This window comes from Vipera ursinii (genome assembly GCF_947247035.1).
Source record: "Vipera ursinii genome assembly, chromosome: 1".
Classification (NCBI taxonomy): domain Eukaryota; kingdom Metazoa; phylum Chordata; class Lepidosauria; order Squamata; family Viperidae; genus Vipera; species Vipera ursinii.
The window spans coordinates 238,570,970-238,588,910 of NC_139512.1; the positions used below are offsets into that span (position 1 = coordinate 238,570,970).

At 40.5% G+C, this 17,941-nt stretch overlaps 1 protein-coding gene across 1 annotated transcript in view; it reads right to left on the reverse strand.

Annotated features, from left to right (window-relative positions):
- The window catches only part of ELOVL4 (ELOVL fatty acid elongase 4), a 52,154-nt gene that overhangs the window by 19,728 nt on the left and 14,485 nt on the right, over positions 1-17,941 (reverse strand). Inside the window, exons 2-3 of the mRNA XM_083377606.1 lie at positions 10,472-10,659; positions 3,820-3,900 (exon numbers count right to left, since the gene is read on the reverse strand). Coding sequence (XP_083233732.1) covers positions 3,820-3,900; positions 10,472-10,659 — 269 coding nt within the window. The remainder of the gene's footprint in view (positions 1-3,819; positions 3,901-10,471; positions 10,660-17,941) is intronic.

Genomic DNA, 17,941 nt, shown 5'->3' on the forward strand with positions numbered 1-17,941 from the left:
ACTCAGCCTTCCATCCTTCCGAGGTAGGTAAAATGAGGACCCAGATGGTTGGGGGCAATAAGCTGACTTTGTAATAATGCCGCTTGGGGTGTGTGTGAAAGCCCTAATAAGCAGGCATATACATAGAATGAAGGCTATTGCTAAGTTTGTAAGCCGCCCTGAGTCTTCGGAGAAGGGCGGGATATAAATGGAATTAAAATAAATAAATAAATAAATAAATAAATAAATAAATAAATAAATAAATAAATAAATATATGTGTGTGTATAATATGCATATGTGATGGTGCTTTGCATCAAATTGGTATGATACATCAAATTTGTGTTTCTCTCTCTAAACATACATTCATTCATATATATATATATATATATATATATATATATATGTGTGTGTGTGTGTGTGTGTGTGTGTGCGCACACACACACACACGCGCGTGCACACTACACAAACACACACACACACAGATTGCATTGAATATTAGTGTGGAGTATTTTTTAACTTAAATATTTTTAAAAGGGTTCTTTGAAAGTCTCTAGCTCGTTTGCACTGGCAATTTATGATGTTGTTAAGCTATTGCAGAAGTGATACAATGTCACAATGATGGTGGGATGATGCTATAAATCCCTAGTGGGCTATTCTATTTAATTCTCATTTTAACTTTTGTATATTGTATTTTTATTGCATTTTATTGCTCTGTACACCGCCCTGAGTCCTTCGGGAGAAGGGCGGTATAGAAATTAAATAAATAAATAGATAGATAGATAGATAGATAGATAGATAGATAGATAGATAGATAGATAGAGATAGATAGATAGATAGATAGATAGATAGATAGATAGATAGATAGATAAATAAATAAATAATGTGTCTGCTATTACTGCTACTGTAGCAGATTTAACTAAAGGCTAGATGCTGGAGTGTACAGATTTTTTTTTAAAAAATATTTTTTTCTAGAATTTTGCTTCACAGATCTTTTATTTAGTTTCTAAAAAGACAGATGGCTAGAAAAATGCAACATTTAAAAATAACATTGAGGAGAGAGAATTCTTGATCACAGAATTTTTCTTATCATCAAGCTTTTAGTATTATCTGCCTCAAAAATATTTAAGAAATCAAATAAAAAGAAATGCCACCACTTTAATAGTCTCACATTTGTATGTGTCTAAAATTTTAGTTCATGTGTAATTTCCATTGTATACAGCATAGCTATTATTTGTTTCAATTCTCAATGAACAATCTTTTCAGAGTTACTTGATTGGACTGATGGGCACAATGAAATTAACCTAAGAAGCCTTTAGACATATCTATAAGAATGAAACTGGATCATGTTTTTATCATTATCTAGACCAGGGGTAGGCAATCTTGGCGCTTTTATGACTCGTGGACTTCAACTCCCAGAATTCCTGAGCCAGCATGGCTCAGCATGGAAACCCCTCCCTTCCCCTCAAAATGGCTGGCTCAGGAATTATGGGAGTTGAAGTCCACGAGTCATAAAAGAGCCAAGGTTGCCTACTCCTGATCTAGACTAACATCTAGAATTAAGGCTCATGCAAATATCTCGAAGGCAAATTCATACAGTTCCTCCCTATTATATTATCAACTGGTATGGAAGTGATAATAGTTGTGATTATCATTAACTTCTAGGGGACGCGGTGGCTCAGTGGGTTAGGACACTGAGCTTGTCGATCAGAAGGTCGGCAGTTTGGCGGGTTGAATCCCGAGTGCCGCGTAACAGAGTGAGCGCCTGTTACTCATCCCAGCTTCTGCCAACCTAGCAGTTCGAAAGCATGTAAAAATGCAAGTAGAAAAATAGGGACCACTACAGTGGGAAGGTAACACCTTTGGCGTCTAGTCATGCCGGCCACATGACCACGGAGACGTCCTCGGACAAGCGCTGGCTCTTCAGCTTTGAAATGGAGATGAGCACCGGCCCCTAGAGTTGGAAACGACTAGCACGCATGTGCGGGGGAACCTTTACCTTTACCTATCATTAACTTCTAGAAGGAAATAAACTATTTTTTTCAAAAAAACAAACAAACCTTAAAGAAGGCAATATTGAAAATATTTTAGACAAATAAACTTTTAGGATTCTTACAACTCTTTTGCTCACATAATAAAGTGAACAGTCACTTTTCATGCATCCAGTAAAAACGCATTCACTTCCTTTGAAAATATGATTTTGCCTGCTGTTGATATCTACTGCTCTGATTATTTTGTAAAAGTCAGTGCTTATAAGGCCTGATTCACACTGGCAGCCTGTAGCTTAGCATGTTAACTATACATGGTTCCTGCATGGTTCAGCACATTTTCATCATAAGCCTAAAGAGAAATTGCAATGGTATGATGAAAACTGGCTTAAGCTATCAGCATCTTATTGTAAGATATGAAACGTGATTAGCATTTAAATCTGAATCTGAATCTGCGTCTTTGGGATAGCTCTCAGGAATAATCTCAAATGTCTTTAGATCAGAGACAGTCTATGAAATTCTAAAAAAATCAGTGTCAACTATTGTGTATCTCCATTAATTGGAACAAAGGGTTCTGGAAAGCTGTAAGAATATAGTATAGATAGTCCTTGATTTTCAGCCAAAATTTCCATTGCTAAGCAAGGGAGCAATTAAGTCAGTCGACTTACAACAATTCATTCAGTCACAATGGCACTTAAAAAAAAGTGACTTATGACCATTTTTTACACTTAACAACCATTGCAGCATACCCATGATCAAAATTCAGATGCTTGCCAAATGGTTCATATTTATGATAGTTGCTGAATCCCAGGGTCATGTGATCATCTTTTGTGACCTTCTGATAAGCAAAGTCAATGGGGAAGCCAGATTCACTTACTCAACAACTGCAATGATTCCCTTAACAACTGGGGCAAGAAAGGTTGTAAAATGGGGCAAAACTCACTTAACAAATGTCTGACTTAGCAACATAAATTTGGGGTTCAATTGTGGTTGTAAGTCAGGGATTGCCCTTTTTTGCCACAGTTGTTAAGCAAACAGCATGCTCGTTAAGCAAATCTGGCCTCCCCCATTGACTTTGCTTGTTGAAAACCAGTTGGCACAAATGGTGATTATACAACCCTGCAACACTGCAACTATTGTAAATGCATGCTGGTTGTCAAGTACCCAACTTTTGGTCACGTGACCATGAGGATGTTGCTACAGTCGTAAATGTGAGGACTGGTCGTAGATCATTTTTTTTAGTGCCGTTGCAATTTTGAATGGTTGCTAAATTAATAACTTAAATTAATGTAAGTTAAGGACTGTCTTGGCTAATGCAAATTGCCTTCAATAATAAGAAAATGTTACTTAATTGCAAAATAAATTATATTAGAGGCATTTTCCACTTTTGCAATTGATAATATTTAGATGATATACCTCTTAGACTACACACATTAACTTGAAGTTTGTTAGTACAGGGGATATTATTTGTTTCTAAACAATAAAAACACATAATTCCAGAAGCAGGACATTACCTGTTTCATACTATTTCTTATATAGTATTTAAACCAATTTGAAGTATATAGAAAAAGATAGGGAACATAATTTTAAATTTTAAATTGAGTGGGAGGGGAGAAATGGGAGGAGATATGGCTGGAAACAAGGGAAGAATCTCAATTCTTAAAAAGTCCTACATGTTTCTTTAAAATAAAGTGATCAGTTTAAACACACTTGTAAAAACTTCTTGAAAGAAACATGTAGCATAACTCTTACAATATCTATATGCTGAAATAGATTTTCACTAGAGGTCAGGAACAGACGTAGTAATATTAACCTATAAAAATAATTTAAGTGATACACATTATTTCTACTCACCCTAACTTCATGTTCATTGTCTGAGTAATCCACAGACTGGCAGATATAGCTGTATCCCCGAGCTCTTGATGACAAAAACAGCTGAAAGTAGGAATTCACAAATTAATATTGCAAAAATTTGTCACTTAAAAATAACCTTTCTAAACTAACTAGCATTGTTTAATAAAGTGTCTGTTTAAATTTCTGCTCTCCTTTTCCTCTCAAAGGGTGATTTAAGCTCAATGTGCCCCATAAGTTCTAGGTTGCTTCCTTTGATCTGGGGTACCCAATCCCTATGGAGGTACCATGGAACGCCATCACAAAGTTTTTGGGGGTGAGAGAATATGAAATATATGTTATTTATTCATTTAACTTGTTTTTTTCTATTCCATTGAAGACTTAAGCCTCTTAAGGCATCTTGCAACTATTACCACAAGAGGAAGAATACCTCAAATAAAAGCCTACAAACACCACAAGTGGAAGCATTCAAAGGATTGGGGGGAAAAGGGGCTCCTTGATGCTCTCTGAGCTTAATCATTTTCTTGCAAACGTTTCATTACCCAAACTAGATAACTAGGTAGCATTGACAGCACTGATGATGTTACCCAGTTTGGCTAATGAAACGTCTGCAAGAAAACAACCAAGCTCAGTGAGCACCAAGGACCCCTCATTCCAACCGTGAGCTACAAATATTCTCTTTTATTGGATTGGAAAAAACAGCTATCAGAGGCAAAAGAGACTAGTGGCCAAATGCAATCCTTACTCTGTGGCAGTTCAGTTTCTAAGCCACTTAAGACTTTCAATGCTGACACTTCAACACTTGTATTATGCCTTAAACCAACAATCATGTTACTCTAATTTATATATATGTAACTAGATCTGTCTGTCTATCTATATTCAAAACAAATCAAACCTAAGTTTTTGTCCTAACTATATTCCTTCTCCTAGTCCTTCACAGTGTTTGGAAGTGGCCTTCAGCATTCCATTCAAAAACCAAGCGGGTCTTTTAGCCTGAAAAATACTGCTAATCCCTGTCTTAACTTCTGGGGAGTTCCTGAATTCTAGAAGGCACAAGGTTGGGAAAGGGTGCTTTCAGCAACTTGTTCCTTTGGCATAGCCCTTCCCCTCATGTCCAGATTACTCAGCAGAAAGAGGATTACTGCTGTAACAGGATCTGAGCAAAAGTAAGCTTCTTAATGCTCTGTGGTGAAGTGCAGCCTTGCCTTCACATCAATAATTTAGAAGGATGGCGTGTAGTAATCACTGCAGTAAAACTGGACATTAAATGTATTAGTGAGGGATCATACCTTCTCTCATTATACAGGCCCAAATACTGGACTGTTGCCTTTATGTATGGGTGGGTTCATGCTAAGTTTGGTATAAACCAGGCCACCTTGGCTCTTTTATGACTCGTGGACTTCAACTCCCAGAATTCCTGAGCCAGCCATGCTGAGGGGAAGGGAGGGGTTTCCATGCTGAGCCATGCTGGTTCAGGAATTCTGGGAGTTGAAGTCCACGAGTCATAAAAGAGCCAAGGTTGCCTACCCCTGGTATAAACCATCAGTAATACAGCTGCCTGGATATCTTACCAAATGACATTATAGACCATGATCAGCTACATTATGATAGCTATTACTCCTCTTATTGGTATTCCAACCATCTTTGTGATAGCTACTTAGAGCACTATGTTTGTTTGTTTTTGTTGTCTTTGGATTAAACAACATATGATAATCATAGCATAACTAGGATATGAGACTTTGTGCACAATGTGACAAAATACTGAGGCTCTCCCTATATTCTTAGTATTCTCATTTTATCTACTGTCTACACAGTAATAGGCTCTATACCAGGGGTCTTCAAACGTGGCCCTTTTATGACTTGTGGACTTCAACTTCCAGAATTCCTCAGCCAGGCACGCTGGCTGAGGAATTCTGGAAGTTGAAGTCCACAAGTCATAAAAGGGCCACGTTTGAAGACCCCTGCTCTATACCTTGTTATGACCCAATAGAATGTTTTTGATAAACCTATCTGGATGACCTCCTCATTATTTACCCCTTCATACTAGATTAGTATGTTAGCTGTAGTACCTCTGAAATATGGTCAGAGAATAGAAACAGTTTGGTTTACTGAACCACAGGTTCATGACTGATTCTTCCCCCTGTTGCTACTCAGGGTCAATTCAGCATACTGTAAATGTTGTCATAAGGGCTCTTTAAGCAATTCACATGTCTGGGGGGGGGGGGCATCTAATGGGTCTGGTTCTAAATGTGACTCATAAGTGTATGGTTGGTTCCTTTTATTGCCACCACATAAAATGCTTAGAACAAATAAAAACATGTCAGGAATCTTAGTGGAACAAAGAAAAGAAGAAAGACAAAAAAAAATTGATACTAACATTCCAAAATGATTGTTTATCTTTTTTTAAAAAAACCTCGTGATAAAAATCTAATTATCTAAACATTTAATTAATTTAATTTCAAGAGTCAGGCAGCATTTTTTTTAATGCTGAAGACTAAGAGCAGCCCTAGATTTGCCTGCTCAGTTGGTAGAAAGTGGGAGTGCTGAGACAGCCATAGCCACCTGCTCTTCAGGTAGATGGCTCAGGATGTCTGGTTCCAAGTGAAAGCAAATTTGTTATGCTTTTGCATACTCTGCAAGATGCAATTACAAAGCACTGTCTGCTTATACTGTGCTTTGGTATAAGAATGTACCAAATAAAAATGCTGCCGGAATATTCTTGCAGATCTGATACTACACACTATATTTTGTTACCCTCAACCAGAGTTTGTTGATGAAACCTTAGGAAATTAATTCTCATATAATTCTTGTTTATCATAGTTTGTGGTTTATTTCAAGTAACTGTGCTAAGCTGAAACCAAACAAATCATGTCATGACTTAACATAATTGGTGGTGCTAAATAATTCATGCATGTTCCTGAGTTTCAAATGAGCATTATTGAAAGAATTCACTGCAATATTGTTTCTTCTCCTCTGCAATAAGAAGACAGTTCACAAACTTCAAGTCTGCACACTCCTGCATTCAACCCAACAATTTCAATGAAATCAATAACTGAGTGCAGAGACATCCACCTGTCCAAATATTTGTATTTTCATCTGAAATAATGAGTCACAGGCAGTGGTGGGATTCAACCAGTTCGCACCAGTTTGGCAGAACTGGTAGCTAATTTTTTTGTTGCCCAGGCCCAGAATGGACTTCCAGAAGTGGCATCCACACAGAGAACCGGTTGTTCACATATTTGAATCCCACCATTGGTCACAAGTACAGGTTGTCCTCGAGTTATGACTGTAATGGAGCCTGCTGATCCTAACCATAATTTATGATGGTTGTAAAGTGGGTCAGTCATGTGACTGATGTGATTTTATTATCTTTTTTTGCAGTAATTATTAAGTAAATGCTGTAGTCATTAAGTAAGAACCAAAGGTTTGCTATGGGCATGGTTTTACCAAAAATGGAAGTAAATGCTATTTTTCAGCAAAACCATTGTAACATGCAGTCATGTGACTGAAGGATGCTTTAAGTGACTGTAAATGTAGTCAACTGCTTGAACTACGGTAACATGATCATGTGTGGAGAGCACATCGGAACTTCAAATCCATGTAAGTGCCCCCTACGTATTTTTATTTATTTATTGATTTGATTTGATTTGTATACCGCCCTTCTCCCCAAGGACACAGGGTGGTGAACAGTGACATAAATATCAAAACGTACAAATACAGAAATTGAAAATAAGTTAAACCCTAATGCCCAAATGCAGAAGATAAGTTACATTAAAATGATAATTAAAACAGAACCCGTCAGACCAGACCGGATTGTTCAAACAGATAGGTTTTTAGGTCGCGTCGGAAGGAGCGAAGGTCGGGAGCCATCCGGAGCTCAACCGGTAAACGGTTCCATAGGTCTGGCGTGCCCACAGAGAAAGCCCTCCCCCTGGGAGCCACCAGACGGCATTCTCCGAACGGCGGCACCCTTAGGAGGCCTTCTCTGTGGGAGCGCACTGGGCGGAGGGAGCTTGACGCTGGCAGCAGGTGATTCCTAAGGTACTCCGGACCCATGCCATGTAGGGCTTTGAAAACCATTACCAGCACCTTGAATTTCACCCGGAGGACAACTGGGAGCCAATGCAGCTCACGGAGTAGAGGTGTAACATGGGAGTATCGGGAGACTCCCAACACAACTCTCGCGGCTGCATTCTGTACCAGTTGGAGCCTCCGAGTGATCCTCAAGGGCAGCCCCATGTAGAGAGCATTGCAGTAGTCTAGACGAGAGGCCACGAGTGCATGAGTAACCGTATGCAGGGCATCCCGGTCTAGATAGGGCCATAATTGGCGCACCAGGCGAACCTGGGCAAAGGCTCCCCTAGTCACAGCTATTATGTGGTCTTCCAAGGAAAGCTGTGAATCTAGGAGGACTCCCAAGTTGCGAGCCCTATCTACAGGGGGTAATAACTCACCCCCCATAGAAAGAGATGGAATGTTCTGAATATCCCGAGATGCCGGTACGTACAGCCACTCAGTCTTGTCAGGGTTGAGTTGAAGCCTGTTCCTCCCCATCCAGACCCGAACTACTTCCAGGCAACGGGACATCACATCGAGGGCATCACTGATATGGTTTGGGGTCGAAATAAAAAGCTGGGTATCATCAGCATACTGATGATACCCAACTCCAAAACCACAAATGATCTCACCCAGCAGTTTCATGTAGATGTTGAACAGGAGAGGCGAGAGGACCGACCCCTGAGGAACTCCACAAGTGAGAGGCCTTGAGCTCGACCTCTGCCCCCCTGCTAATACCGACTGCGAACGTCCCGTGAGATAGGAGGAGAACCACTGAAGAACCGTGCCTCCCATTCCAAATCCCCTGAGATGCTGCAGTAAGATACCATGGTCGATGGTATCAAAAGCCGCTGAGAGATCTAGTAGGACTAGGACAGAGGAACAACTTCTGTCCCGAGCTCTCCAGAAATCATTTATCAGGGCGACCAATGCCGTCTCTGTGCTGTGTCCGGGCCTGAAACCCGATTGGTACAGGTCCAGATAGTCAGTTTCCTCCAGAACCGAAGGGAGCTGATGTGCCACCACACTCTCAACAACCTTAGCAAGAAAGCAAAGGTTGGAGACCGGACGAAAGTTGTTTAATATAGTTGGGTCCAAGGTAGGTTTCTTGAGGAGAGGTCTCACCACCGCTTCTTTCAAGACGGAGGGGAAACAGCCCTCACTCAAGGAGGCAGATATCACCGCCTGGAGCCAGCTTCGTGTTCCCTCTCGGGCCGAATAAACCAGCCAAGAAGGGCACGGATCTAATAAACAAGTGGTGGAGCTCAGCTTCCTCATAATTCTGTCCACTTCCTTTGGGGTCACAGGATCGAACTCCTCCCAGATAACATCGACAAGACCACCTATGTCCTGATCATCAGACTCTGTCCAGTTGGAGTCAAAGCCGGTCCGAATCCGAGTGATTTTGTCCGACAGATGTTGACAAAACTCCTCGGCACGACCCTGTAAGGGATCCTCCTTCACCTCTTGATTAAGGAGGGAGCGGGTTATCCTAAACAGGGTGGCTGGGCGGTTATCTGTGGACGCAATGAGTGTAGCGAAGTAATTAGACCTCGCCATCCTCATTGCTGCGAGATAAGATCTAGTAAAGGATCTTAGTCGCGATCGGTCGGATTCAGATTGGGTGGATCTCCAACAGCTCTCTAGGCCACGTCTCCGACGCTTCATCTCCCGGAGCTCCTTGGAAAACCATGGAGCGCACTGGGATCTGCATCGGGTCAGGGGCCGCAAGGGAACAACTCGGTTAAGTGCATCCGTGGCAGCCTTTTCCCAGGCTTCCACTAAGGCATCAACCGAGCTGTGAGCAAAGGAGGCAGGTGGAGACTCCAGCGCTGCCTGGAACTTCTCAGGGTCCATTAAGCACCTGGGACGGAACCATCTTGATGGTTCCACAACTCCACAACGGGGGGTGGCATAGCAGAAGACCAGCCTCAGGAGATGATGATCGGTCTATGACAGGGGTATAATAATTGGGGAACCCCCACCAAGATCATCTAACCACCGTCTAGATAGAAAAACCAAATCAAGCGTGTGGCCCCCCACATGAGTCGGGCCCTGAATTATTTGTATCAGGTCCATGGCCGTCATGGAAGCCATGAACTCTCGGGCTAACTCAGATGATCCTCCCAGGGATGGTAGATTGAAATCACCCAAAACTATAAACTTGGGGAATTCAACCACCAGCCCCGAGAGGATATCGAGAAGCTCAGGCAGAGCCGCTGCTGTGCGACTAGGCGGAATGTATACCAGCAGTAAGCCTAACTGCGACCTAGGGCCACATCCCAGGAGGAGGGATTCACATCCAGATATTTGAACAATGGTGGACTCCTGAGGACAAAGGGTCTTCCTCATAACTACTGTATGTCCATTGCAATTTTTTATAGTGATTAAGCAATAGGTTATAAGTTGAGAACTACTTATAGCAAATCTGGCTACAGTCCTAAATATAAGCCCCTTGCAATTAGACATATTGTACTCAGTGGAACTGACAGGAGAAGAAGGAGAAGGAGAAGATCAGAAATATATGTAGCTATCTTTATATATCTATATGTGTATTACTGGCTTATCTTATTTATGTACAGCATTAAAGCAGAAATACCTCTTTGAAAATATAGAAGTTAAGTAGGACCATTCCAAAGTTGTAAAAAATCAACAAAAAGCGAAACTGGAAAGGCTCCCTTGTCTTCATCCATTTAGGCCCAAGCCAAACAGCGAGGAGGTAAAGTGTGCTTATTATCAAGGTTGGAAAAGGAGATTGCATCATAAGCCAGTTGTCAACACGTTTATCTGGAAGGAAAACAGAAAGAATATGTCTAAGAAAAGGCTTTTGCATCCTGTTTTAAAATAAATTCATATACAATAGGGAGCCTGAAGTGTTATCGTTTTAACCAATCAGTGGCATTTTCCCTCTTTCCCCTGGTTTTCTGTTTCCTCCCCTTTTTGATGGGACAATAATTCTATGGGCTATGTGTGGAATTTTGCTTCCTCCCTGAGGATTTATTTTTCCCAAAGATGTTTGATACGAAATAGATATTGCCATTCCATTCTAAGTCATATGGACAAAACTGCAAACTAAGAGTTTTATATTTTGGATTACATTATAAATGTTATTATAGGGACGTGGTGGCTCAGTGGGTTAGGACACTGAGCCTGTCAATCAGAAGGTCGGCAGTTTGGCAGGTCGAATCCCGAGTGCCGCGTAACAGACTGAACGCCTGTTACTCGTCCCAGCTTCTGCCAACCTAGCAGTTCGAAAGCACGTAAAAATGCAAGTAAGAAAATAGGGACCACTATGGTGGGAAGGTAACAGTGTTCCATGCGCCTTTGGCATCCAGTCATGCCGGCCACATGACCACGGAGACGTCCTCGGACAAGCGCTGGCTCTTCAGCTTTGAAACGGAGATGAGCACCGGTCCCTAGAGTCAGAAACGACTAGCATGCATGTGTGGGGGAACCTTTACCTTTACTTTATAAATGTTATGTAAATTTACAAATCAGTACCACAAATATTTAAGTGGCTTTATGACTTGTAGTGGCAATCCTTTTTTCAAACATTTTCAGTCATGTGAGCTGGCCTTGTACGCATTAATATTTATACATACAGGTCATTTTAGAGTATTAACTCTGCTTTTGACATTAGAACTGTCATATTCTGTTAAACTGATGAGAAAGGAAAGAACTTTTCTTTTTCTACTGCCTATATAAACCACATTATAAGAATACACATCGTTTGAGCTAAGCTACATTTTTCTTCCAACTATGTGAAACCATGTGACATGTTATTTGTAGCCTGAACATGCATTACCATTTGTGCCAGTGACTTATTTGACAAGCCAATGGTCTTTTTAAAAATCCCACTGGTCAGTACAGAGCACAAGAAGTTCAAAGGACAGAGATCAGTTCATAAAACATACATGCACATAATAAATACCAAAGAATTTTATCTGAGGATTACTATATGCTAACTGGTGGAGCACCATCAAAGCTGACATCAGCCTGAGCATAAAATAACTCAGAAAAGTACTGCAAGATCAGAAGATGTGGAGAGACCTGGCTAACAGAATCATCAAGAGTCAGACATGAATGAATGGATAACTTTATCATCATCAATTAGCGGAGGGGGAAAAATGCTTGGAAGAATAGTAATTCTTGGACATTCGTTCGGACTTGCTTAAAGAGAGCACCCTTTGACAAATGTTTGAAACTAACTGTAGCAGGAGGGATGTAAATTCTGGGAGGAAAGAGAAAGAGAAAGTTAAGGCATTAATATATTACTAATAGAAGGGGACCTGGTGGCTCAGTGGGTTAGGACGCTGAGCTTATCGATCAGAAGCTCGGCAGTTTGGCAGGTCGAATCCTGAGTGCCGCATAACAGAGTGAGCGCCTCTTATTTGTCCCAGCTTCTGCCAACCTAGCAGTTTGAAAGCACGTAAAAATGAAAGTAGAAAAATAGGGACCACTCCGGTGGGAAAGTAACAGCGCTCCGTGCGCCTTTGGTGTCCAGTCATGCCGGCCACATGACCACGGAGATGTCGTCCTCGGACAAGCACTGGCTCTTCGGCTTTGAAACAGAGATGAGCACCGGCCCCTAGAGTCGGAAACGACTAGCACACATGTGCGGGGGAACCTTTACCTTTACCTTTTAATAGAAGGGGAGAGACATCAATAGCATATGATTAACATAAACAGTGAAGAAAAGAGATTGGGACTCAATAACGCTATACCTGTGTGCCTGTAGTAGAGTTTACCTTGCTAATGATTTTCACACATTTTGATTATGCTAAGTGAATTCTGGGGAGGGTGATAACAGTTCACGCAATCTAACTAGGATATGAGAAATCAAAATTACTGTACAGTATATGAGAAAGAAGAAAAAGATATATTTCGCTCAACAGATGTTGCTGGAAGGAAATGCTGTAGTCACCTCTCATACAGAAACTGCTGTCAAATTCCATGCAGCTGGGCAAGAGCAAGGAACCATGAAAACAAAGATTGTTCATCTGGAGTCAATGTATAATCTCGGAAACTGTAATAGGAATTCCCAGCCTAACTTATGTTAAGCAATTATCAACTGCTGCAAGGCCCAGCAGAAGGAATAGCTTGTCCACAGGGATTTAACAGATTTTGAGCACCTGAAAGCTACATAGATCCATCCAAAGCTATATAATGTTGGGCCACAATATGCTAAGGGCAAAATGGGAACATGATTTCAGTTATCAATGTCTCAACTACAAAGGGAAAGAAAATGTACATTGTAATCTATTATTCTATGTTCACATTAAAAAAAACACCAGGTGCTGGTATTTAATCTCATTCATTTTGTGACTTCCTTTGCTGTCACAGATGACAAATCCTTCTGATCATCACTCAGTCAACAGACATAGTCAAAACATGATTTTGACCTAGCGAACTCTTATAATGTGGGGAATATATTTGCACTCTACTTTTCTGTTGGGCAAATAAAGCAGCTAGTAAAGTTGAACTGAACCCGTTAAAGAAAAATGAGAGCTCAGATATCCTATTCATTTTGGAACGTAAAGCTTAATTATATATTTACTAAGGAATAAATGCCAAGCTCAATGAATATAGGAATAAAGTCACATTTTGCGAGATGGGTGGCTATATAATGAATGAATAATGAGCTTTATTTGCTGAAAGTAAAGAACTCCTTTAAGTATGTTGATTTATCTTAGTCTTTCCAAGCAGGTCTCCTCTTGATTGTTGAACTGCAATAGTGATTACAAATTCTAGGAATTATTTCTGGAACTGCTAAATCAATCAAGAGTTTTCTTCAGCATTAGCTGACAGACACAGAGTTGCTCAATCCAACTCTGGCGATGGGCCTAATATAAGTCCTACCCCAAAAATAAGCCCTAGGTTTGGGGCCAGATGCACACCTAAAAATCAAGCTAGGGCGGGTTGGGGTGGGGGGTTGGAGCTTACCATTGCAGCCAGGCCTCCCATGGATCGACACTTTCCTCGCTGGCCTACGTCTTCTGCGGCCAAAGGAGCAGCTTCATTCTGCAGCTGAGAATGGAGCTCTGGCGGAGTACTGAGCTATGGATTCAATCCATAGCTCAGTTCTTGGCTGCATAGGCCTTCCAAAAAGGTCTCAGACTAAGAAATGCAGGCTGGAGCTCTATTCTCAGCTGCAGAATGAAGCTGCTCCTTTGGCCGCAGAAGAAGTGGGCCGGCTGGGCGGGGCTGTTGGTGAGTGCAAAAGACACCCCCACCGAAAATAAGACCTGGTTCCTTTTTGGGAAAATTAAAATTAAAATTAAAATAAGACCAGGTCTTATTTTGGGGGAAACACAGTAAGTGCCAGTTTTTGGCAAAATTGCCATAACACATAATCACATGACTGTGGGACACATAAGTCAAGGACTACCTGTAGAACTCAGGATGAACTAGCATCCTGAATCCCCTCAATGCAATAGGCCAGACATGTCAAACACAAGGCCCGGGGGCCAGATCCGGCACGCGAAGTGGTTTCATGTGGCCTGCGAAGCCATCCTGGAAACAGTGAGGGAATGGCCCCCACTGCCTTGGCCCTGGCCCAGAGACCCTCCTTCTGCCAGAGACCCTCAGACCTGTCCCACTCCTGCCCACGCCCCCATAGGCACCCTTGATGAGAATGATGTAGAGCTGGCTACGCCCACCCAGTAGGCCACACCCACCCGTCCCCCTGAGGGCAACCGCAATGCTGATGCGGCCCTCAATGAAATTGGGTTTGACACCCCTGCAACAGGCAGATAGGCCTATAAAATATAATAGTAACAAACAAGATTACAGGAGGGAACCTCAATCCATTTGGTTTTACTTTGAGGGGTTGGGATAGCTGATAATAGTTTGGACTATTTTCCAACAGACGAAAAATAGACAGTGTCTGCTTTTTATACTACAAATGCAGCAATGAATGTATAGATCCCTATTCTATGTTGCCATCAGAGTTTGGTATCCTGTAGCAGCCAGTGCACATGCAGGCATAACTTCAGTAGCTTCTGCAGTCACACAGTAAATGCTTGTTTCTCAAGTGGTGTATCAGCGTGATATGTAGAGGAAAAGAAACCTCACTCCTGCTTGCACAATGAGTTCTACCATTTAACTATGTCTAAAGAGTGTTCTTATAGTGTCCCACATGTGTGAGTGCCAAATAGTTGCATCTGAGATGGAAAGCCATTTTTCAAAAGTATTTTGTGTTTTGATATGATGTATCAAAACTTTTAAAAGATGTCATACTGAATATGTACCAAGGAAAATGTTGTTTGATTGCCTGAGGAGCATAAAGCATCAATCAATCAATTTTATGCTTAAAACATTTGTGAAATATTATGTTAGAAGTAAACTTTTAAATAATATTTTAAAATGTCTTTAAACTGGATTTTTAACTCTAGCATGCTTAATTTTATATGCTGAATTATTTTAACACAAAACAATAACCCACAATACAATAAATAAAATATTGATAAAAATATATACAACTAAAAATGATTTTGTGGGTGCAAGTAATCATGAGTAAATGAGGATCATTAGGTTTACTGGCCTAATAAATTTCTGAATATAAAACATATAAAACTTACAGAAAAACAGAAGCAAAGAGAGCCCTGGAGCGCTATGGAAACTCCTCTCTTTATAAACCAAGCAGAATCTCAGACAAGTCAAAAGAATACTGCCACAAGATAAGCAGAAAATAATTTTGTTCCCACAATAATGGTGTCATCTCCATGAATGGGGAAATGTTATTTCAAGTCAGCAAGTAGCATTTCTGAAAGAGATTGGTGTTCCTCCCTGTACTTCAAGGGATGATCTCTGCTGTCATTGGAAAGGGTGCTTGACTCAAGCTTGTCTCCTGGCATCCCATTATAACAATATGTGCCATATTTGGGGAAAAGAACCAAAATGCAGTTACTGGAAGGTCACCATTAGGAATTTTGAAGACAACAGAGGTCTACCACCATAGGGAGCACAAGGAGAACCATTGGAAAAGGCTGGTCATTTATTTTCTCTAGGGTCCACTAGGATTGAGGTGGTAGATGAAAGAGGATTTTTTAAAATCTCATGTATTTTATTATTTGTATATATTTTAGCCACCAAGGGTTGTTGAGCATCCACATGATTTTTTCCGCCTACTAAATAAATAAAAAATTACAAAACAGAACAAAAATTTAGAAATTTAGAAAACAAAACAAATATGAAGACAGGGAATTGATTGAGTATTTAAGCATAAACACATCATTAACTCAGAAGGGAGTTAATGATTGACAAGCAAACTCTGCTCAGCTGTTGGCTAGAATTGGCTGTTGTATTTGGCAAATTGCATAAATTTGCAAATTATAAACATAGCACTCCTCGGTTTGAATAAATCTGAAAATAGTTAAAACTGCTTGGGATCTTTTAAATTGGATTTGGAAGACTATGGGATGGAAAGACTGGCTTTCTTGAAATGTATGTTGACTATGCCTCACTTCTAACGTGGTGGTAGTTAGACTAGAAGCCTTCATCATATTCAGTCTCTGAACCACAGCTTCCACATGCTAGCCAAATCCTAATCACTTCCAAGCTTTTGTCTGGCCCGATTGCAGTTCAAATATCTAAGTAGGCCCAGAAGTTTGGACTTGAATCATGTAACATTCTTTACCTGATTTATCTTAATTCTCTCCCCAATGGTTTACTACAATTACTACAAGCCTTGGTGGAGCAGTGGGCTAATGCCTCCTTAAGTAACACCAGCTGCCTGCAATTAGTGCAGGTTCGCATCCCACCAGGCTCAAGGTTGACTCAGCCTTCTATCCTTCCGAGGTAGGTAAAATGAGGACCCAGATTGTTGGGGGCAATTAAGCTGACTTTGTAATAATGCCGCTGGGGTGTGTGTGAAAACCCTAATAAGCAGGCATATACATAGAATGAAGGCTACTGCTAAGCTTGTAAGCCGCCCTGAGTCTTCGGAGAAGGGTGGGATATAAATGCAATTAAAATAAAAATAAATAAAAATTATTTCTCATCATTAAATTCCAGGTGAAGCATTCCACTGAGCACACTGTACCTAATAATTACTGTTATTGTTTATCTTTTGTATTTTTGTTTATTTTTGTTATCTTTTTGTAAAATAAAATGAAAAATAGAAAAAATTGTATTCCCTGAATTACTTTTAATTTTCTAATTATTACTTTACGATAAATGTCTTCCTCAGGTATATTGAAATTATTCTTTTTGTTTGAAGTGATCTACTATGTTCAGATTCCATGATAAACAATGGATGAGACTAAATATTGTCCCATGGTAAGCTCCTACTGTATTCAGCATGCCAGCCAGCAGACTTCACTCTTCCCTAAGCAACTAAACTATTCTCAGAATTGCATTCCTCTGATTTTCTGTTTATATTTATTTTTTTATTTTTTTAATTCCATTTATATCCCACCCTTCTCCGAAGACTCAGGGCGGCTTACAAGCTTAGCAGTAGCCTTCATTCTATGTATATGCCTGCTTATTAGGGCTTTCACACACACCCCCAAGCGGCATTATTACAAAGTCAGCTTAATTGCCCCCAACAATCTGGGTCCTCATTTTACCTACCTCGGAAGGATGGAAGGCTGAGTCAACCTTGAGCCTGGTGGGATGCGAACCTGCACTAATTGCAGGCAGCTGGTGTTACTTAAGGAGGCATTAGCCCACTGCTCCACCAAGGCTCTATATCAATTCAACAATTAAGTAGTATTTGATAGCCACTCTTTGGACTGATTTTTGTCACACACACCCCTCCATTTACTAATTGTTGTCTCATATTTGCAGCAAACTTTATATTCTCAATCATTCATTAATGCCTCACATGATTTTTTTCTAACTAGTTGTCTTCCATAGTTTTGCACCCCAGAACTGGTAGCAAGGAAGGGCATTGCACTGGGCAGAACAGTTTTGGATTTATTTTTATATTATTATTAAATAGTATTATATTTGTATTTTAATATTTTGTATTTATAGTAGATAACACCAGAAATATGAGTGCCCCTAAACCAGTAAGATTGCATATTGTAGTAGTAATAAATTTAGTTGCCTCTAACTTTCAATCTAT